The 21,221-nt window shown below is 42.8% G+C and overlaps 2 protein-coding genes across 3 annotated transcripts; one reads left to right on the top strand and one right to left on the bottom strand.

Moving 5' to 3' along the window:
* Positions 1-4,831: 4,831 nt before the first annotated feature.
* Positions 4,832-5,851, bottom strand: LOC106580598 (isotocin-neurophysin IT 2-like). Its single transcript, XM_014161840.3, has 3 exons — positions 5,674-5,851; positions 5,190-5,394; positions 4,832-5,089 (listed from the first exon to the last, which is right to left on the bottom strand). The coding sequence occupies exons 1-3, from the start codon at positions 5,791-5,793 to the stop codon at positions 4,950-4,952; spliced, it is 465 nt and encodes a 154-aa protein (XP_014017315.1). The 5' UTR covers positions 5,794-5,851; the 3' UTR covers positions 4,832-4,949.
* Positions 5,852-8,182: 2,331 nt separating this feature from the next.
* On the top strand, positions 8,183-20,078 carry LOC106580564 (uncharacterized). 2 transcript variants are annotated; one of them, XM_014161757.3, is made up of 8 exons: positions 8,183-8,397; positions 11,020-12,048; positions 13,538-13,705; positions 13,995-14,145; positions 14,467-14,553; positions 14,793-14,984; positions 16,631-16,805; positions 18,770-20,078. In XM_014161757.3, exons 2-8 carry the CDS (start codon positions 11,024-11,026, stop codon positions 19,426-19,428), a joined length of 2,457 nt encoding a protein of 818 aa, XP_014017232.3. In that variant the 5' UTR covers positions 8,183-8,397; positions 11,020-11,023; the 3' UTR covers positions 19,429-20,078. The 2 variants fall into 2 exon arrangements, with proteins under 2 accessions (XP_014017232.3, XP_014017233.3); XM_014161758.3 differs by lacking the exon at positions 14,467-14,553.
* The last annotated feature ends 1,143 nt before the right edge of the window (positions 20,079-21,221 follow it).

The raw sequence follows: 21,221 nt of genomic DNA, 5'->3' as shown, positions 1-21,221 counted from the left end.
ATTTGTTTTATATGGTTCGGGGTGTGTGTGTATGTAGAGGGGTGTTGGATTTATGTGTTCCGGGGTTTTTGGTTTATGTTCTTGTTTTGTATTCTAGGGTTTCTATGTTGTGTATTTTTTTGTTGGCCTGGTGTGGCTCTCAATCAGGAACAGCTGTACATCATTGTTTCTGATTGAGAGTCATACTTAGGGAGCCTGTTTTCCACCTGTCCCTTTGTGGGAGATTGTTTTTGCACTGCTGTTAGTATAGCATGCGAAACTGTCGTGCTGTCGTTTATTGTTTTTTCGTATTCACTTTACAAATTAAAAGTAAATATGAGCACTCAATCCGCTGCGTATTGGTCCGATACTGATTTCTCCTTATCAGAAGATGAAGCTTATGACAGCAGCAGGTATGTGAGGGGTTGTAATGAGATGTAAACTTCTATAATGTTGTGAGGAGGGACTGTGAGCCCAGTCACTGTGGAGAGCAGAGGAGATTCTCAGCCAAAGAACAACAGTCCTCCCACAGTGCACACATACACAAGCAGAGGGAAGAGGAAACTTCTGTCGTTTCTGAAAGGCCTACCCCAGGTGGTAAGGGTAGGCAACATCACCCCCGTCACACTGACTCTCAACACAGGGCCCCACAGGGATGTGTGTTTAATCCCCTCCTGTACTCCTTGTTTGCCATTGTTGGGGGTAATGCCTTACAAAGTAACGTGTTGGATTACTCAGATAAAATTTTTGTGGTTAAGAGGAATTTAACACATTTGTTTTTCACCTTAAGTAATCAGTTTAGTTACTTTTTCAAATAAGCAAGTAATTGGAACAATAAAAAACATCCCTCCCTCTATGTTTGTTGAGGGTCTCTTTCTGTTTCCCAGAGGAACTGGCTCTTGGACAACTTCCTAATTTATTGCTACTTTGGAGGAAAGCAGTGAAATAAATTACCAAGGTGAGCAGTTTTATTTTGACTCTGAGTCATGAATGTTGTAATGTGCATACGTTTTCCTTTGCAAAGCCTCCTGTACAGCCGCCAAAACTCATTTGACAGGTGTGCAGCAGGTATGTGAGGGGTTGTAATGTCCCTTTTCATAGCCAGGCATCGGCACACATTTCAGAAAATAAATGCCTGTTTCAAATAAATGCCGGGTCTAAATGAATTGTTTGAGAGTGAACTTCAGTGAGTACCGTAAAGATTGTGCAAAATAAGATAAAGGTGAGCAATATCATTGACATGGATGAGACGGCGGTGTGGTCTGACGTGTTCGGCTCAACTGGATGCATTCTCTCACTCACCCAACTTCTGAGAGAATGGTGCTGTCACAGCCATGGATTGTAACCATCTGATTCCAAGGGTTGCAAGTTTGAATGCAGCGATAGAATGTTGTTTTTTAGATTTTTGTTTTAAGCCTATCCCAAACCTTAACTCTTACCTTAACCATTCAGAGTTAATGCCTGAACTTAAGATTTCAGAGTTAATGCCTACATTTAAAATTAAACACTTCTAAACACATTCTGCAGTTTCCAAATCACCTACACTTGCTGAACAACTCATAAAAATGAAAAACCCCCTGAGCTCTATTTCAAAATATTACTCTTGGGCAGAATTACTGTGATTCCATGCACTCCCCACATGCACTTGCAACACTCAAAGCACAGTAATATATTTAAACTCAAAGTATGCCATCCTGTTCTTTTGAAATACATTTTCAGAGTTTCATAATGTTCTTTAAGACCTGCCCTTAATGAATAATTAATTATATTTGTGATGTTTATTTAATGGATTATAGTACACTTGAATTGTGGTGTTTTCCATATAGCCTACAGTTAGCCTATATAAACTAAAGAAAATACTAATGTGTTCTTTAAAATAGCCTACATTTTCTTTCATATTCTAATGTTGCTTAGACCTTCATAAACACAACCAAATTATTATTTTTGTGATAGACATAGGTCTATATGAAATGTATTTATTAGACTTAGAATGCTGATATCAAGAAGCTGTATCAATGGCTTAGGTAGCCTATGAGGTATCAAGACCTGGCTTTTCTAGTGTTAAGGAAATACCCTAAGAATGACCAACATGCATAAGTCAGTTTTTTTGGGTTACTTTCCACAGCAAATAATGTTAGACCATAATGAGTTACTTTTAAAGGAAGTAACGTAATGTAACAAGTTACTTTTAACTTCTCAGCACCCTGCGTGTAACGTCTGCTACAACTCACACACTCAAACACATAGATCCCCTGAACGCAGCTCACTCTCCAGATCCCAATCACCTGAATTCTGATCACCTGTTCACACACCTGTATGTCATTATCACACGATATTTAGTTCAGTTCTTTGCACCCCCTCATTGTGAGGTATTGTTTGTTTTGTGACACACTTCTATTTGGAGCGCTGGGTTTCCCGTGAGTTTCTTCTCGCGTGTATGATAGTTTTGACCTGCCTCACTAACGACACCTTTTACCTATTCCCTGCCTGCTATCAACCTATTTCCTGATCTCCCAGATGACCTTACTAGCCTTTTCCCTGCCTCTACTTTAGCCTGCTATCAACCTATTTCCTGATCTCCCAGATGACCTTACTAGCCTTTAACCTACCTGTACTGTTGCCTTTTTGGACCCCCTGTTTATGACCTTCTGCCTGCCCCTGGACCCAGGTACCTGCCTCCTCCTGTGGTCCTTTACAAATAAACACCTGCTGCGCCCTGCACTTGAAACCAGCTCTCTGTCCCATCGTATTCACTACACTGCGTGGCCAGCAGGACTCCAACACCATCATAAAGTTTGCTGATAACATGACGTGGTAGGCCTGATTAGGGTGACTTGTCCTACAGGAAGGAGGTCATAGACCTGGTGGTTTTTTTTCTTGTTTCATGTGTTTTTCTTCATATCTAAAGTATTAACTTTTATTGTGCATTGCTCACAAGTTAAGCATTTCACTGTAATGTTTTACACCTGCTGTATCATGTATACGGGACAATAAAATGTGAATTTTTGAACTGCTGTTAGATGTAGGTATACTGCAAGGATATTATGTAAACTAAAGCTGAAACTAATCATGAGAAACTATTTAGTAAACTGAAATAAAATAATTTGCTAACCCATTTGAAAAACTAACTATACTGAAATAATTATCTTTGACTCAATGCTCCTGATAAATGTGTCTAGGAGAAGATGTTTAAAAAATGCCTAGTTTCTGCATCACTAGCTTTCACTGAAAATTGGCTAGGTAGCTAACGTCATTCTTACATATACTAGGCCTACTACAAAAGTTTAAAAGCATTGTATTGGGTGTAAACATGGGCAAGAGGGCTTCCTTCCATATTTTTTTGCACCCGTCTCTGCGCTATTCCTTGTCACATTTTGTATGGAGGTAGTTTTGTGCCAACAAACAAGGGGTTAAATGTGTAAAAAAAAACACAAATTCCCAAGCTTTTATATATCTCCTAGATACAGGACAGACACCTCAACCTTATGATGTATTATTTTACTGCCTTTTTTGCCGTTTATGAATGTGTTATTCCATGCGTTTCTACGGCAATAGTAATGAAGGCCAAATTCAATATATCAAATCATGGGATTGAGACTTTGAGGTTGATTATCATTCAAAAATAACCTTACAAATTATACACTTACTGTTAGCTGTTAAACCACAGATTTCCACTAAATATGAATCTATTGTGTTTGTAAATCATTCTGAAAGTAGAATTTTGGCGGTTTCCAAAACCACGTTGCATTTGAGTGTGTCAGAACAGGTAAGGCCAATTGTTCAAATGAGAACCTTATGGCTGTATGGCCTTGGCTTCTCAAGAGCTCAGGTTAGGTTTCAATTATAAAGAAAATCTCAATGTGACTTGGATTTAAATGGAATAGCGTCGAAACCAGAGCATAAAATATGGTGGAAGGAAACTCTCTCTCGGCCATGTTTCACCAATGCTTTTACTTTAGTAGTACAAAAATAATCAAGTTCGATACCTAGACATTTGATAGCTAGTGATAGGGATGCACAAGCAAGACCTTTTTTGAAACATCGCCATCTCCTGGCCGCAATTACCCACCAGATTTAAGTAGCTCAGATTTAAGTAGCCCCCCCAAAAAACTTTTTTTTTTTTTTGAGAAGTCATGACGGTTTTATTTTAGTTAGTTTTGGAGTCAAACATAATAGTTTCAATATAGTTTTTCAAATGAGTTTGCTAATTATTTTATTTCAGTTTACTAAATAGTTTTTCCTTGATTAGATTTCGTTTACTATATTAACCTTGGTAGTAGTAATGCAAAAAAGTTTTATCTGGGTTTTTATTTGAAACCTAAGGTCACTATCCCAGTTACAACCTATTTTGGATATCAAATTCAGCAATTCCAGTTCCTGTTTATGGTTCTAAATGACCTACAGGATATCCGCTCCAAGGTTTGTGTGGTATTATTATTATTTAAGGACAGCTGTGATAGTGAAGGAGAGTAAAGTCCATAGAAGAGATTTTTCATGGTCCATTGTAGTGACTTACCAGAACTTTGTGCTGGCCTAAATACTGAGCCTAATGTTACAGTAAATATGAGAACTACATGATGCAGAGCACTTAGCCACTCATTTCATGTTTCAGATGTAGATGTTAAACAACTGGTAATTGTTTAGCTGATAGAGAAAAAAGGCCTAAACCATGCACACTCTCACGCTTTATTAAAATACACGTGGACTCTTTACACTTGTAAGATTAATCATAGCTATTCCTATACATACAGTATGTAAAATATATTAGTATGCAATATAAAGGCAATCTACAGAGGAGTGCTCAGGGTCCAATCCAGTGAGGTTGCCTATAAACTGAAGGAGGCCAGTAAATGGGTGGGTAGGTGATATAGATTAATTGATCAATGAACTACAACTAGGTTACTTTGAACTACAAATCCTAACAACCAATCTCTCAAGTGTCCCCCATGGACCCTGGCATCACTGGCAGCTCATTGGCGGACTCGATGAGGAGGGGTGTGGCCAGCCAAGTGAAGGAGCCTGAGGAGGACGTCATCACTGCCCTCTGATTGGCTGATTTGATTGTCGCCTTCCTCCTCTGCCAGACAGGATTGGTCCGCACTGCAGCCCTCTGAGATACAGAAAGCAAAGAATTGTATCCACCACTCTATTAGAACCAGTGGAATAACCATAGAGATCATCCCAGAAACATGACATTGAAGTTTCTTTACCTGAGTCACAACAGATGCCTGGTGCAGCGCAGCGTCCTGCTTCAGATCCACAGGGTCTCCCTCCTGCCTGGCAGGGGGTGGACAGGTAGTTCTCCTCCATGCAGCGTGCAGTCTCTGGGGAGCCCATCCAGCAGCCCAACCCTTCCCCACAGCAGATACTGGGGCCGAAGCAGCGGCCCTGCTCCCCTGGCCCACACAACATGCACTGCAGGAGGAGAGAAGGGACAATCGGGTATTAAGTTGTATCATCATTCAAAAACATAGATTCTTATCAACATTCTTACTCCCTTTTTTCACAGGGAAGGAAACGGTTCATTGTCAAATCTCAGAATTCAGTTTCTTCAGAACTCAGTGCTTCTACAGAGCCTCACTTTCAGTTCCCGCTCCTCTTGATGCATAAGACAAATCATACCTGCTATTTACAATACACATAAGATTTAAAGAGTGTAGATCTAGATTCTAGACAGATCGAGTTGCCACTCACCTTGCGTTGTGGAGAGTCCATGATGGACCTCTTGCCCCCGATGGGACAGTTGGAGATGTAGCAGGCTGAACAGAAAGACATGAGGAAGAATAAACACAAGGACACAGCGGCTCCAGTCATCTCTAATGAGAGAAGAGGAATAGAGTACAAGTCGAATGTGTTTCGGAGTGACTCCCAGGTGAATGTTGAAGTTCTGTATCTTCATTAGCACCCAGACCTCTTATATACCCTCTCCCCTCTCTCCCGGGGAGTGACACGGACCCCTGACATCCACTTAGGGTTAATTAACGAGCCTGTCTTACTCACCCTCCCTCCTGATAGCGCTGGCCCCTGGCTTGGGCTTGGCAGATGCCTGGCCAGTAGTACAGTCATACATTAAGTGGCCTGGCGCGGCCTCAGCCATAGAGACAATCATTAGTGGAGGGCCTGTGTCCGTGACTATGCATGTGAAAGAGGAGAGGTGTTAGAGGAATGAGACAAACGGGAAGTGTTTGGTGTGTAGATGGGGATGGGGGGATGTGTTGAACCTGGACCTATGACCTATTATTAGAGAGATGACGTAATGAGATGGTGATTGTGAGTCAATTACTGTAGAGCAGTGTATTTCAGTGTTAGCTAACTATCTGACAGACTGGTTGGCTATATCCTGTAGATGGTTCCAGATCAAGGATTGAGAAAACAGCATCATGTACTAATGGAATAAGAAGACAGATTTGTACCTACTGAGATTATACACCATTGCATCGATCATCGACTAGACTCAGTCACGGGACAAATTTTTGCTTGAGCAGAGGGTCGTGGCCGGAACATAATTACAAATCATTTGTAGACTGAAAATTGACTGCAAGAAGCCCAAACAGATAAAATGTTTGACTAAAATATAATCATTTCCAACCTTGTTTATATTTCTGTATGATCACGTGTCTCTGTATTATGCGTGGGAATACTAAAAACAAATGTCTTAAATTAAAATCACTTGGAGCTGATTTCCTGGTATGTCCAACAATGAAAATTCCACACCATTTTTCATAATTTTTTTAAGTGAATATTATTATTATTATTTTTGCTCAGAAAACTTGGGGGGCCAAATAAAACCACCCATGGGTCAAATTCAGCCCAGTTGTTGAACCCTGCGCTAGGGGTTATCTTATTAATGCACTTAATTAATGAGCTTTTATTGGCTACACACATTGGCACACTAGCACACACACAAGCACACACACAATATATCTGATATGTCACCTTAGTAAACTTTGTAATACCTCATAGCAATTAGTACACATTGACAAGGTCTTAGGTTAATTGATTAACCGAGTCCATTAACACAGACAACGCTAATCGGCTTCCTAATAGAGACGTTTACTCTTCCAATGAGATGAGCTCAATTAGTGCCTTCAGGTTTAGTCATCCTGTATTGATGCAGAAAGGCAGGGTGAATATATATGCAAATTGGGGGGGGACGAGTTTACGTCAGATGATTGGTGCATACACGTGTCATAAGATTTATGTGATAAAAGAGTTTTCTTCCTTTAAGAGCCAGTACCCACTATGAAGAGTCACTGTGAGGTAAGACAAGTAAAGGCCTGGTCTTGCTGCCAGGAACATGTCTAAATCCTTGTGTATAGGCCTGACTGAGAGATTAATGATGGCCCAGTTCAAATATGTTGTATATGCACCCTTCATCACTTTTAAAGAGTATTTGAAATGGCCCAACTGAGCTCTTCTCCCATGGTGCAGTTGGGTTATCCTTCCCACATGTGGCTGTATTGACTCACTACATGTTACACTGTCATACACGAGCCAACTCAATCCTTCTGTTTATGCTGAATAAAATCTACCCATCACCCAAGAGGCTAAAGCAGACTAGTTGAACAAAGGAATACCTTGAAATACTCTAATATTCCTAGTAATTACGTTGATACCCTAGTATATGTGTAAATCAGACAGAGCTTCACTTTCATTTAGGCATGCGTCTAAATGACTTGGAATACTGTCATGTCATCAAGACACTTAAACGTTGTATCATAACCATGAGCATTCACAGAGCATACACCAGCTTCACATGACAACATATTCATTACCTTTCTGTGGTGGTTCCTAATTGGCCAATTAAATAATCTACGCATAATTGTCTTTCCAGCATTACATTCCACACATCCTGAAGCCATTATTGCACTAACTAACGTCACAGATGTTATGTTTAAGCAGTGTGAATCTAGCATGTGAGGGGTAATCTGCAGGATGGGAAAAACAGGGTTGTGAAAGTGATTCCCAGAACTGTTGGTGTTGGCAGTTGGAAACTCCTCTCCTGGACTTCCATGCTTGTTTACCAATGCACAACATTCAATCAACATTGTACTACTATTCAATTGTTTAAAACAAGCCTCATCCAGTCTCTCCCAAAGCTGTGTAAATCCTTATTTTCTAGAGAAATTGAGATGTCTATCTAGTGTTTCCTTATTTTTCAGCAGGAAGGCTTGTTGACTTCCTCTCCCTCCCTTCCTTCCTTCTCTCCCGAAGGTACTCATCTGAAAAATGAGAACAAAGCGATTGTTCCTGTTCTCTTTCTTAAGTCACATCAAATGCTGTCCGTGGACGGGTGGCTCATTGTCAGGACAGCAGCAGGCCAGAGAGATCGTTACAGGAGCTGGAATACAGCCTAACACAGCTACTGCACTACCGCTGGACAGAGAGGTTGAGCCTACACTGAGCTACACTGAGCTGGTGAGTCTCTCAGGTCCAACTGAGGACTAACAGGGCATGACAGGAGGGTGAGGGGGGGGCTTTTGTTTTATTGTCTTAGTTGTGTTGTATTGTACTCACTGGGGATATACACTGGCAGAGCAGACAGAGAGAGAGAGGAAGAGACAGAGTGGTCTTTCAATACTGTGTAGAATAGACTGGGCATGGTTCTGGAGAAACTTTTTGCGTTTAAAAAATGTTGAGAAACTGTGTGTATTGCCGAAATAGAGATATTGTAAGTACTTGTGTATCTGACAGTACTGTGTGTGGAGCAGAGTAATTTAGTGATTGTATTTGATGTGGTTCTTAATAAAAATGAATAGAGAAAGTGTTTGAATATGCATTGACATCTGGTTGATAATGAATTGCTTGAGTGTCTGACAGTCAGGTTACCTGTGACTGGTTACTTGTCATCTGTGTGCATTTGAGGAAACATTTGATTTAACAGGTTTTCATAATATCGTAATATGTTTATATCGCATAATTTACATCATTATTTTCTTTTCACACTGTGACTGCAATAACACATTGAAGCTTAGAGTAGCCCATTATTAAGTGTCTTTTTATTAACAATAATTGAATTGTGACCTGATCTTTATCCTTGATGATCACCATCACCATCCCTATCAACATTGGAAGTTCTCAGTGGTTTTGCTCTGTAGATTGATAGCAGTTCAGAGAAATATCACACACACTGTATTTACATAACTGGCATCATTATTAATGAACCTTTTACAGCATTGGGCAAAAAAAATCGACTGAAACAAAAGTATACACCTGACACACATGGTTATGGGAAACAACAACGAAAATAAGACACCTGTATAATGTCAGATATACAGTGCATTTGGAAAGTACTCTGACACCTTGACTTTTTCCACATTTAGCCTTATTCTAAAATGGATAGTTTTTTTCCCTTTGTCAATCTACACACAATAACCCCAAATGACAAAGCAAAACCAGATTTTTTGAAATATTTGCAAATGTATTGCAAATAAAAAACAAAAATATCACATTTATGTAAGTATTCAACCCTTTACTCAGTACTTTGTTGAAGCACCTTTGGCAGCGATTACAGCCTCGAGTCTTCTTGGGTATGACGCTACAAGTTTGGCACACCTGTATATGGTGAGTTTCTCCCATTCCTCTCTGCATATTCTCTCAAGCTCTGTCAGGTTGGATGGGGAGTGTTGCTGCACAGCAATTTCCTCGTCTCTCCAGAGATGTTCGATCGGGTTCAAGTCCGGGCTATGGCTTGGCCACTCAAGAACATTCAGAACCTTGTCCCAAAACCACTCCTGTGTTGTCTTGGCTGTGTGCTTAGGGTTGTTGTCCTGTTTGAAGGTGAACCTTCACCCCAGTCTGAGGTCCTTAGCGCTCTGTAGCAGGTTTTCATCAAGAATCTCTCTGTACGTTGATCAGTTCCTCTTTCCCTGGATTCTGATCCCTGCAACTAAAAAATATCCCCACAGCATGATGCTGCCACCACCTTCTGGAAGGTTCTCCCATCTCCACAGAGGAACTATGTAGCTCTTTCAGAGTGACCATCGGGTTCTTGGTCACCTCCCTCACCAAGGCCCTTCTCCCCCGATTGCTCAGGTTGGCTAGGCGGCCAGCTCTAGGAAGAGTCTTGGTGGTTACAAACCTCTTCCATTTAAGAATGATGGAGGCCACTGTGTTCTTGGGGACCTTCAATGCTTCATCAATATTGGGTATTGGGTGTAGATTTATGAGGGGAAAAAATTACTTAATCCATTTTAGAATAAGTCTGTAACATAACAAAATGTTGGTCTGAATACTTTCCGAATGCACTGTAGAGATGAAATCTATAAAATGCATTCCAATATTATACTTTATTTGACATTGAAACACAGTATTTTTTATAATCTTTATTAATAATAGAATTATGAAAAATATGAATAACATTCCACCCATGAGGCCAAAGAGAGAGCTTTTGGTCATTGACTGCAGGAAAGGGCAACTAACAGTATTGTCTCGTCCTCTTTTAGCCAAACTGCAGAAGTTGAACACTTCATTGTTTGATTGTCTGATTCCCTCTATCACAGCCAATTTCCTGTGTCCCTCCCACCAACTGTCTTCAGCTCATAACTACAAAAATGCCAACATTAATCCGATCATTCACATGCCACTCTATAGTGGATGTAGTTGGTTGGCTCTTCTTAATAAGCAGAGTATGCAGATCTACAAAGTGGTCAATTTGTTTGGAACTTGTGCTTCTCTAGAGCAAAGTAAGAAATCTAACACAGAGTTGTAGTGGAGGACAAAAGGAGAAGTGCCCTTCCACCAATCCATGCAAAAAGATGAACAAAGCAGAGAGAGGAGGAGAAGTGAACGTTAGTTCCTGTTTCAGATGAATGGATGGTAGAGGAAGAAGGGATGGTAGTACAGAAGCGAAAAGTGACAGGTTATAAAGGTGTAACAGAGAGGACAGCGATTAGTGTTGTCACTGCTACCTGTGCAGTAGGTAAGTAACTCCAGAAGGACTGTTTCTATTCCTCAGGTGTTGGAGAAGCATGCTTATGGTAATCATATTGTAATGGTTGACATACATAACTGATTTCCTCTGTATATTTCCCCATGCAGATAAATGATGGACACAGACACTCTAGGTTTCAGACCAGACAGGAGGAGTCCTCATAGGGAAGACCTGAGACCTGTCTCTCACCACAGTCTTTATCTGAGCCCACCTCCACTCTACCTGAACCCGACCAAACTCTCCCTCTTCCCGGCCAGAGAGGCCTACAGCCCCCTGACTCACCATCGGCCCCTGGGCTCTGAGGGCATGCATTACACCCAGAGGGAAGGCTCCCAAAAACGCAAAAGAAGGCCACAAAAAATGGAGGGTTCCGAATCCCCTACAGGAGACATGGAGGAGGTGGAGCGTCGAGGCAACACCAGGACTGTTGATCTCTCCCACCTTCCGTTCTCCCTCCCTCCTCGCCCTCGTCTCCCTCCCTCTCCCATGTCCATCCCAGGTATGATCAACCTGAGCCGGCTCCAGCTGCACCACAGGGCTATGTCCAGATATGAGCCAACTATGGGCCTCCCATTGCAGGTGAAACAGGAACCACTCAGCCCCTCACCTTTGTGGCCTCCCTCTCCACTCCTCCATCACCACCCTCCTCCCCTATTCTTCCCCCCTCTTCACCCCAGCCTCCTCCCCTTCCCCTTCTTCATGCCTGGGCCCATCATGCACCTCTCTCCTGGAGCCTTCTACCCCAGAGAGGCACTACGACCTAGCCGGCGCAGCCCAGACGGAGGGCCCCGAGGTGGGATGACCAGCGCTGAGAAGCTGGGTCTCAACATCCGCATTGACGACAGCTACCACGTAGATGTAGGAGGAAACCAGAAGCGTTGGAAGTGCCGTACGTGTGAGAAGTCATACACATCCAAGTATAACCTGGTCACACACATCCTGGGCCACAGCGGGATCAAGCCTCACAGCTGCCATCTGTGTGGGAATCGGTTCAAGCAGCTGAGCCACCTGCACACTCACCTGCTCACCCACCAGGGCACACGGCCACACAAGTGCCAGGTGTGCCACAAGGCCTTCACCCAGACCAGCCACCTGAAGAGACATATGATGCAGCATAGTGACGTGAAGCCGTACAGGTCAGTAATGGCACCATCTTTGTCTAGATTAGAGTTACTGGAGTTACTAGACTAGAGTTACTCTTTACTTAGTCTAGCCGAGAATTAAGAAAATTAGTTCATCAACAAGGACCTTACATTACATGCCTAGTCTGTGACTCAAACGTAGACCAAGGATAGAACAAACTTAGACCAAAGATAGACCTGTCCATGAATTGTCATTAGTATGGGAGAGTGGGGTAAGTTGACCAATTTATTTTTACATTCAGCATCACTCCATCAAGGGAAATATAGTATTCTTTCTAACAAAGGTATCTACATAGACTCAGTTTTCTCAGTTTATTAGGTACATCACCCAGTTCACGAAAATGGCTCACTCCTACAGACAGTGAGTCACGTGGCCATGGCTTGCTATATAAAGCAGGCAGATGGGCATCGAGGCATTCAGTTACTGTTCAATTGAATGTTCGAATGGGCAAAAGAGAGACCTAAGAGGATTTGAGGTATGATCATCGGTACCAGGCATAATGGATCCAGTATCTCAGGCCCTCCTAGGACCTTTCACGCTCAACAGTGTCTAGGGTTTACCGAGAATGGTGTAACAAACATAAAACATCCAGTCAGTGGCACACCTGTGGGCGAAAACAGCTTGTTGATGAGAGGTCGAAGGAGAATGGCAAGAATCGTGCAAGCTAACAGGCGGCCCACAAACAGGCAAGTAACGGTGCAGTACAACAGTGGTGTGCAGAACGACATCTCGGAATGCACAATTAGTCGGCCCTTGTCATGGATGGGCTATTGCAGCAGACGACCACACCGGGTTCCACTCCTATCAGCTAAAAACAAGAAGAAGCAGCTCCAGTGGGCAAGCCATCACCAACACTGGACAACTGAGGATTGGAAAAATCTTGCTTGGTCTGATGAATCCCGGTTCCTGTTGAATCATGCTGTTGGAAGATTCAGGATTTGGCGTAAGCAGCATGAGTCCATGGCCCAATCTTGCCTGGTATCAACGGTACAGGCTGGTGGTGGTGGTGTAATGGTGTGGGGAATTTTTTCCTGGCACACGTTAGGTCCTTTAATATGAATTGAGCAACGTTTCCATGCCCTGAAGAATTCAGGCTGTTCTGGAGGCAAAGGGGGGTCCAACCCGGTGCTAGATGGGTGTACCTAGTAAACTGTCCACTGAGCGTGGTTCTACCTTGAACCAAAAAGGGTTCTCCTATGGGCACAGCCGAATAACCATTTTGGGACCCCAACTGTGTAGAGACCCCAACTGATGCATAGAGCAATCTTAAAATGATTTACTTTGGTTTAGATACAAGCTTCATGAAATCTCTAACACAATAAATCTTTTTTTTTTTTTTACATAACTTGCTTATCACTTTTTCCATGTGGTTTCTTCCTTCACAGACTCCATGAAATGATGACCTCTTCCTAAATGTTTGGTCAAATTATTAATTTTGTGTATTGTGTCTACTCCTCTCCTATCCTATCCTCTCCTCTCTAGTTGTGGGGTGTGTGGGAGGGGTTTTGCCTACCCTAGTGAGCTGCGGGCCCATGAGCTGAAGCATGAAAAAGGCCAGGAGAACGTGTGTGTGGAGTGTGGTTTGGACTTCCCTACTCTGGCCCAGCTCAAGAGACACCTGACGGCCCACAGAGGACCCACCCTTTACAGGTAGCCTACATAACATATGCCCAGAAACACCCGATGGGCTGCACATTACCTCATGTGTCTGTTACCCCTATTTCTGCTTGTAGATATTTTACATTACCTCACTGGAAGATTTGTGGGTTTGACAGTAAAAAAAACTGTCAAACCCACTTTTTGGCTAAATCCAGGCCACATCAGAGTGTGGGTTTTCTGTATAGAATTATACTTCTATTTCATTCTATCTCAATTCTAATTCTCATTCTATTTCGATAGTTTTCTGCCCTGGTGTATCAAGTGTCTGTTTTCTGTCCAGGTGTAGTGAGTGCCAGAAGAGCTTCCAGTACCCCAGCCAGCTGCAGAACCACATGATGAAGCACAAAGACATCCGGCCATACATCTGCAGCGAGTGTGGCATGGAGTTTATACAGTCCCATCACCTCAAACAGCACACACTCACACATAAGGTAAGACTGGGTGGGGTTTTCATACTGTCCACGTACTACTGTCCACTAATGTCAACATGTGTGTTTGGAGGGACGTGTCTTTACACAGCTAGGTTGCGTGGTGTTGTGAAGATGAAGTGTCTTTGGGTCAAATGGGTGTTAAGGCAGGCTTTACCTGTTGACAGCAACAGCTGGCTGGTGCCATGACACGTAGCCTACATCAAGGGCCTTTACATTTGTTGACATTAAATGGTTTTGTTATGGGATATACGTACATGACAGTATGATGACTTTCATACTACAAATTTCACATCATTGTTTCTGCTTCAAACTGTCTTTTAGTACTACATGGTGAAGCCAGGACAAAGAGCAGCTCTCCTCAAAAACCTTGAGCCCAGCAAACAGACAAATGAGACTTTAGAGAGAGATGTGAGTGCATGCTACAGTAACCGTAGCTACAAGTTCAGTCATGTAATATTGTGAGAATCCTATTATTCTGCCTTTTTCAGACGATACAAGGCATCCACTCTCTTGTTGTCATGCTAACATGTCTTTCTTGTCGTTCTTGTCCCTGACGGCCTTGCTTGTCAACATGTAAAACAATTTTCCACTATGATGGTTTTTAAACAAACAACAATTAATTAAAACATTCTCTTCTCTTCTCTCAGGGGGTGAAGGAGCACAAGTGTCGTATCTGTGGTCGGGAGTTCACCCTCTTGGCAAACATGAAGCGCCACGTCTTGATACATACTAACATCAGGTCTTACCAGTGTCACCTCTGCTTCAAGAGCTTTGTCCAGAAACAGACCCTCAAGGCCCACATGATCGTCCACTCTGACATTAAACCCTACAAATGCAAGGTGAGTGTTCTTATGGTACAATATGTTGAGGAGAGCGCTAGGGACAGTTTCATTTATGACATTTTCAAATCAACTGCAACAACTCCTTTTATTAAAGCCAGGGTATCTGAAGATAAATTCATGTCAATAGTCCCACTGTCTGCCTTGCATGTCTGTGTGCATATTTTGTGCACCAATTTAACCCTGCTTGGTTACTTGAACACCGAGGGATGTTTTAGGGAAAAGTAGTGTTCTGGGCCTCCTGAGTGGCCCAACGGTCTAAGGCACTGATCAGCGCTAGAGGCGTCACTACAGATCCGGGTTCAATCCCGGGCTGTGTTGCAGCTAGCCACAACCGGGACACCCATGAGGCGGCGCACAATTGGTCCAGCGTCATCCAGGTTAGGGGAGGGTTTGGCCAGCTGGGATGTCCTTGTCCCATCGTGCTCTAGCGACTCCTTGTGGCAGCTGGGAGCATGCCCGCTGGCTTCGGTCGCCAGCTGTACGGTGTTTCCTCCAACACATTGGTGCGGCTGGCTTCCGGGTTGAGCGAGCATTGTGTCAAGAAGCAGTGCGGCTTGGAAGGGCGTGTATCAGAGGACACATGACTCTCGAACGTCGCCGCTCCCAAGTCCGCACGGGAGTGGCAGCGATGGGACAAGACTGTAACTACCAATTGGATATCACGAAATTGAAAGATTTTTTTTTAAATAACACAAACAATAGTTTTATTACTATAATATAAAGTCTAGAGAAGCCAATAGACTCTCTGAAGCAGCTCAACACTGAGTGTCTGTGTGAACTTGTTCACTAATAGAAGAGTTGAGACGATGAGGAGAATGTAGACAGAGAGAAGATTTGGCAGTGAGATCCCTCCTCTTCCATAGGAAGGATATCGCTGCACAAACTGCCTCTCTAACAATGGCCCCCAGCCTCCCCGGAGATCAGGTCCCACAAATAGATTTCATCTCGCTTTCTCTGCTGCTGGAGGGAACACTTCCTGTTTTCTCACGGTCCTCTTGGACAGTTTACAGTCCCTCTCTCCTCCTGAAGGAAACCCTAATCAAAAAGAATACAGAGGAAGGACAGCGCAGGAGTTGCCCTTCCCATCCCTCCTCTTCTGGCCCTTTCTCTGTGTGTGTGTATTGTGTGTGTTTGTATGTGTGTGTGTGTGTGCGCACGTGCGCACGCACACAGACATTCATAATTACATCCAGCTCCTATTACAGCTCTGAATGCTTTGAGGATTCGTCATCTAACACATCAGTTGTCTGATAAGTGGACACAGTTCTAGACTTGTCGTCGTTTTTCTGCCCTTGAATGGTGTTTACTATACCAGGAAGTGCTATGATGTGGTTCGAGGAATAATGGAATTCACAAATAGTAATCAAGGAATGCGTACACAAACTATTTCAATAGTTGGTATTCAATGCATTTGTTTGAGGAAAAATTACAATAATTCTTTGCCAAAATGCTGGTTTGGGTTTATCAGCTGAATGTCTGTTGCTTCCAAGCACATGCACTGCTTTCCTAGGAGCCTGATGAAGTCTTTTAATGCCGAAAATAAATCTGTTCCACTTTCTGTTTGTTCTTCAATTTATGTGCCTTATTGGTTCGTCCGTGAGCACATATCTGACTATTTTATTTGTGTTCTTCCTTGTTTTCAGCTGTGTGGGAAGGAGTTCAACAGAATGCATAACCTGATGGGCCATATGCACCTGCACTCTGACAGCAGGCCCTTCAAGTGCCGCTACTGCCCCAGCAAGTTCACTCTGAAGGGGAATCTCACCCGCCATATGAAGGTCAAGCACGGGATCATGGACATGGACCTGAATGCAAGAGGTAAGCACTCCAGGCTATGGATAAATGCATCATATGGTTCCTCCCTTTCTGCAGTGAGACTTTCTATAACCTTCCTACCCTGAAGCTAAATCAGAATCAGACTGTCAGATTGGGATAAACAGTTCCTTCGGAAAGTACTTTTCTACATTTTGATAGGTTACAACCTTATTCTAAAATGTATTGAATTGTTTTTCCCCCTCATCAATCTACACACAATACCCCATAATGACAAAGCAAAAACATATATTTTTTAATGTTTGCTAATTTATATTTTTTTTAAAAACGGCAATATATAATTAACATAAGTACTTTGTTGAAGGACCTTTGGCAGCGATTACAGCCTCGAGTCTTCTTGGGTATGACTCTGCAAGCTTGGCACACCTGTATTTGGGGAGTTTCTCCCATTCTTCTCTGCAGATCCTCTCAAGCTCTGTCAGGTTGCATGGGGAGTGTTGCTGCACAACTATTTTCAGGTCTCTCCAGAGATTTTCAATCGGGTTCAAGTCCGGGCTCTGGCTGGGCCACTCAAGGACATTCAGAGACTTGTCCCAAAGCCACTCCTGCAATGTCTTGGTTGTGTGCTTAGGGTTATTGTCCTGTTGGAAGGTGAAACTTTTGCCCCAGTCTGAGGTCCTGAGCGCTCTGGAGCAGGTTTCATTAAGGATCTCTCTGTACTTTACTCCATTCATCTTTGCCTCGATCCTGACTAGTCTCCCAGTCCATGCCACTGAAAAACATCCCCACAGATGAGCCTTTACTGAGGAGTGGCATCCATCTGGCCACTCTACCATAAAAGCCTGATTGGTAGAGTGCTGCAGAGATGGTTGTCCTTCTGGAAGGTTCTCCCATCTCCACAGAGGAACTCTGGAGCTCTGTCAAAGTGACCATTGGGTTCTTGGTCACCTCCCTGACCAAGGCCCTTCTCCCCCAATTGCTCAGATTGGCCCAGGTGGCCAGCTCTAGGAAGAGTCTTGGTGGTTTCAAACTTCTTCCATTCAAGAATGATAGAGGCCAGTGTGTTCTTGGGGACCTTCAATGCTGCAGAATTTTTTTTCCTACCCTTCCCCAGATCTGTGCCTCGACACAATCATGTCTCTGGGCTCTACGGACAATTCCTTCGACCTCATGGCTTGGTTTTTGCTCTGACATGCACTGTCAACTGTGGGACCTTATATAGACAGGTGTGGGCCTTTCTAAATAATGTCCAATCAATTGAATTTAACACAAGTGGACTTAAATCAAGTTGTAGAGACATCTCAAGGATGATCAATGGAAACAGGATGCACCTGGGCTCAATTTCGAGTCTCATAGCAAAGGGTCTGAATACTTATGTAAATAAGTGACATCTCAATCAACCAGACAGGTACTACAGGCCCTCGTTTTGTCGCACCTGGACTACTTCCCAGTTGTGAGGTCATGTGCACCAAAGAAGGACATAAGCAAATTGCAGTTGGTCCAGAACAGAGCAGCACATATTGCACTTAGATGTACATGGAGGGAGAATGTCTTGACATGCATGTCTATCTCTCCTGGCTCAAAGTTGAGTAGAGATTGACTACACACTATTGGTCTTTGTGCGAGGTGTTGATGTGTTGAAGGTACCGAACTGTCTATTGTATTATATATTGCATTATGTATTGTATTATATATTGAATTATATATTATATTATGTATTTTATTATATATTGAATTATATCTTGTATTATATTTTGTATTATGTATTATATATTGTGTTATGTATTGTATTTAAAATTGTATTAGGTGTGTCATGTATAATATGTATTTTATGTATTCTATTTGTTGTGTTTTGTTTCCCGTTTGGACCCCAGGAAGAGTAGCCTCTGCCTTGACAGCAGCTAATTGGGGATCCTAATAAAATACTAAATACGTGTCTCTGTTGTGATATGTGTCTCTGTTCTCCAGTGTTCAACAAATGTAGATTGTATCATGTGTCTCTCCTCCAGTGTTCAGGCGGCGGGGGCGGTTCTGCTTGTCGGCCCCTCTGGGTCTTCTGACACGCTCCAGCCAGGAAGAGCCTTTTGACCTCTCCCAGAAGCCCCGGCCGCCACGGCCCAGCCTGCGCCTCTCCCAGTCGGACGGGGAGAGCGTCCCAGGGAGCTCCTGCCAGGAGGAGGATGAGGAAGACAGCCTGTACAGGAGGTGCCAGTACAGCCCTGAGGTCTACCAACACCACACTAGGGGACAGGGGTACAGGTCTGAGACAGATGGACGGGACATGGAGACAGGTGGACAGGTGGATCCGCCTAGGGCAGGTGAAGAGGTTTATCAGCTTGTGTCAGAGCCAGGTGATGCAGAGGAACAGGTATACCAGCGTGTGACAGGTAGACAGGTGTATGACTCTGACTCTGAGCTGGGGGGCCAGCTGTATGAACAAGAGGCAGGTGGACACCACATCGGTGACAATGTGCGTTACCCTGGGTCAGGTAATACAGGTAAACATGTGTACCACTCAGATTCAGAGTTAGATGACCAGTTGTATAAGCCCGACCCTGACCAGCTAGAGATAGGTGACCAGGTTTACCATTCTGACGCAGGTGAAGAGATGATGGACACACCTGAACCATTTGAAAGAGACTACCACTCAGACCCAGGTGTTTATTAACAGAAACCATAGGGCCTGATGAGGAGAAAGAATAGGATTTGGTGAGAGCTGGAAGCAGGGTAAAGGAAGAACAGAGGAAGAAGCATAGACGTTCTTAGCAGGAGGAATAGGAGTAGGGACTGCTGAAGAGAAGAGGGTAGAGGACTATTCCAAAAGGGGTGGGGAGATAATTATGTAGTACCTTGAATAAGCTGTGAAGTGTATTGTATTTCAGACTGATAGAACTGACAATACTTGTGCATGTGAAAATATGTGTCATTAAGAAAATGTTAGGCTTACATTTGCAAGAAATTGTAATGTAAATGGAAATTGTTAAGAAAATATGAAAATATTTTGTCCTAAATTGTTACTTTTTAACTAGTACTTTTATAAAGCCACTCTGTAATTAATGAGCATGGGATTTCAATGTGATAACAATCATTTATCTTTTGTAATGGTAGTTTTAAATGATTTTCTACTGACAGTTTTAATCAGTCTGTAAATTGTGTTGTTTTGTTGTGTGATGTAATGAGTCAACAAAAGTTATTTAATCTAATGAGGGAAGCCATGATTTTGTGATTTCTTATAAACATTTGAGTGACTGACTGAAATAAATGAAAGTATCTGTAATCTGTATTTTTTTTTAAATAAACTGAGATTTTAAAACACAAGGTTGTGTTTTATATTTTCACATGTAGAGGATAGTGAGAAGGCACACCAACAGGGTATGAAGGCTATAATATATAGTCATATACACCAGATAGATCCAGTAAAATGTGTTGTTTTAAAGGGTCAGCCACAGTAGTACAGCACCCCTGGGCCACATAGGGTATCTGCCCCATATAGAGTTGAGTAGTAGCCTATCTGCAGTCCCTTCCTGTCTTATCAACTCCACAGCATCTTTCAATATGACTCTGTCAAAGCATTGTGTATATGGCAAAATGGCCTGCTGATAATTCAAATCAAATCAAATCAAATTGTATTAGTCACATGTGCCGAGTACAACAGGTGTAGTAGACCTTACAGTGAAATGCTTACGAGCCCCTAACCAACAAAGCAGTTAAAAAATATATGGATAAGAATAAATAATAAAAGTACAAAGTAAAGAGCAACAGTAAAATAACAATAGTGAGACTATATACAGGGGGGTACCGGTACAGAGTCAATGTGTGGGGGCACCGGTTAGTTGAGGTAATATGTACATGAAGGTAGAGTTATTAAAGTGACTATGCAGAAATGATAACAGAGAGTAGCAGCAGTGTAAAAGGGAGGGGGGGGGGGGGGGGCAATGTAAATAGTCTGGGTAACCATTTGATTAGGTGTTCAGGGGTCTTATGGCTTGGGGGTAGAAGCTGTTTAGAAGCCTCTTGGACCTAGACTTGGCACTCCGGTATCGCTTGCCGTGCGGTAGCAGAGAGAACAGTCTATGACTAGGGTGGCTAGAGTCTTTGACCATTTTTAGGGCCTTCCTCTGACACCGACTGGTTTAGAGGTCCTGGATGGCAGGAAGCTTGGACCCAGTGATGTACTGGGCCGTTCGTGTTACCCTCTGTAGCGCCTTGTGGTCGGAGGCCGAGCAGTTGCCATACCAGGCACTGATGCAATTGCCAGTAATCTACTGTATGTATCCACATGGCTGACGATAAGAGAGAAAAATGACAACACTGGAATAATGAATAGTGAATTTCCATTTCTAGCCTGTCATGTGAAACAGCTTAAAAAAATATACAGTGGGGAGAACAAGTATTTGATACACTGCCGATTTTGCAGGTATTCCTACTTACAAAGCATGTAGAGGTCTGTAATTTTTATCA

This window comes from Salmo salar, chromosome 20, assembly GCF_965601325.2.
Source record: "Salmo salar chromosome 20, fSalSal1, whole genome shotgun sequence".
NCBI lineage: Eukaryota > Metazoa > Chordata > Actinopteri > Salmoniformes > Salmonidae > Salmo > Salmo salar.
Note: the sequence above shows the minus strand (reverse complement) of the source record. Positions and strands in the feature narration are given on the sequence as shown.

What these genes read in the sequence shown, in the direction of transcription:
- LOC106580598 (XM_014161840.3), bottom strand. Translation starts at nt 5,793, where the DNA reads ATGACTGGAGCCGCTGTGTCCTTGTGTTTATTCTTCCTCATGTCTTTC. An exon ending in TGGACTCTCCACAACGCAAG is followed by an intron (nt 5,395 to 5,673) that starts GTGAGTGGCAAC and finishes CTCCTCCTGCAG; the next exon opens with TGCATGTTGTGTGGGCCAGG. An exon ending in AGGCATCTGTTGTGACTCAG is followed by an intron (nt 5,090 to 5,189) that starts GTAAAGAAACTT and finishes TCTGTATCTCAG; the next exon opens with AGGGCTGCAGTGCGGACCAA.
- LOC106580564 (XM_014161757.3), top strand. Translation starts at nt 11,024, where the DNA reads ATGATGGACACAGACACTCTAGGTTTCAGACCAGACAGGAGGAGTCCT. An exon ending in TTAAACCCTACAAATGCAAG is followed by an intron (nt 14,985 to 16,630) that starts GTGAGTGTTCTT and finishes CCTTGTTTTCAG; the next exon opens with CTGTGTGGGAAGGAGTTCAA. An exon ending in CATGGACCTGAATGCAAGAG is followed by an intron (nt 16,806 to 18,769) that starts GTAAGCACTCCA and finishes TCTCTCCTCCAG; the next exon opens with TGTTCAGGCGGCGGGGGCGG.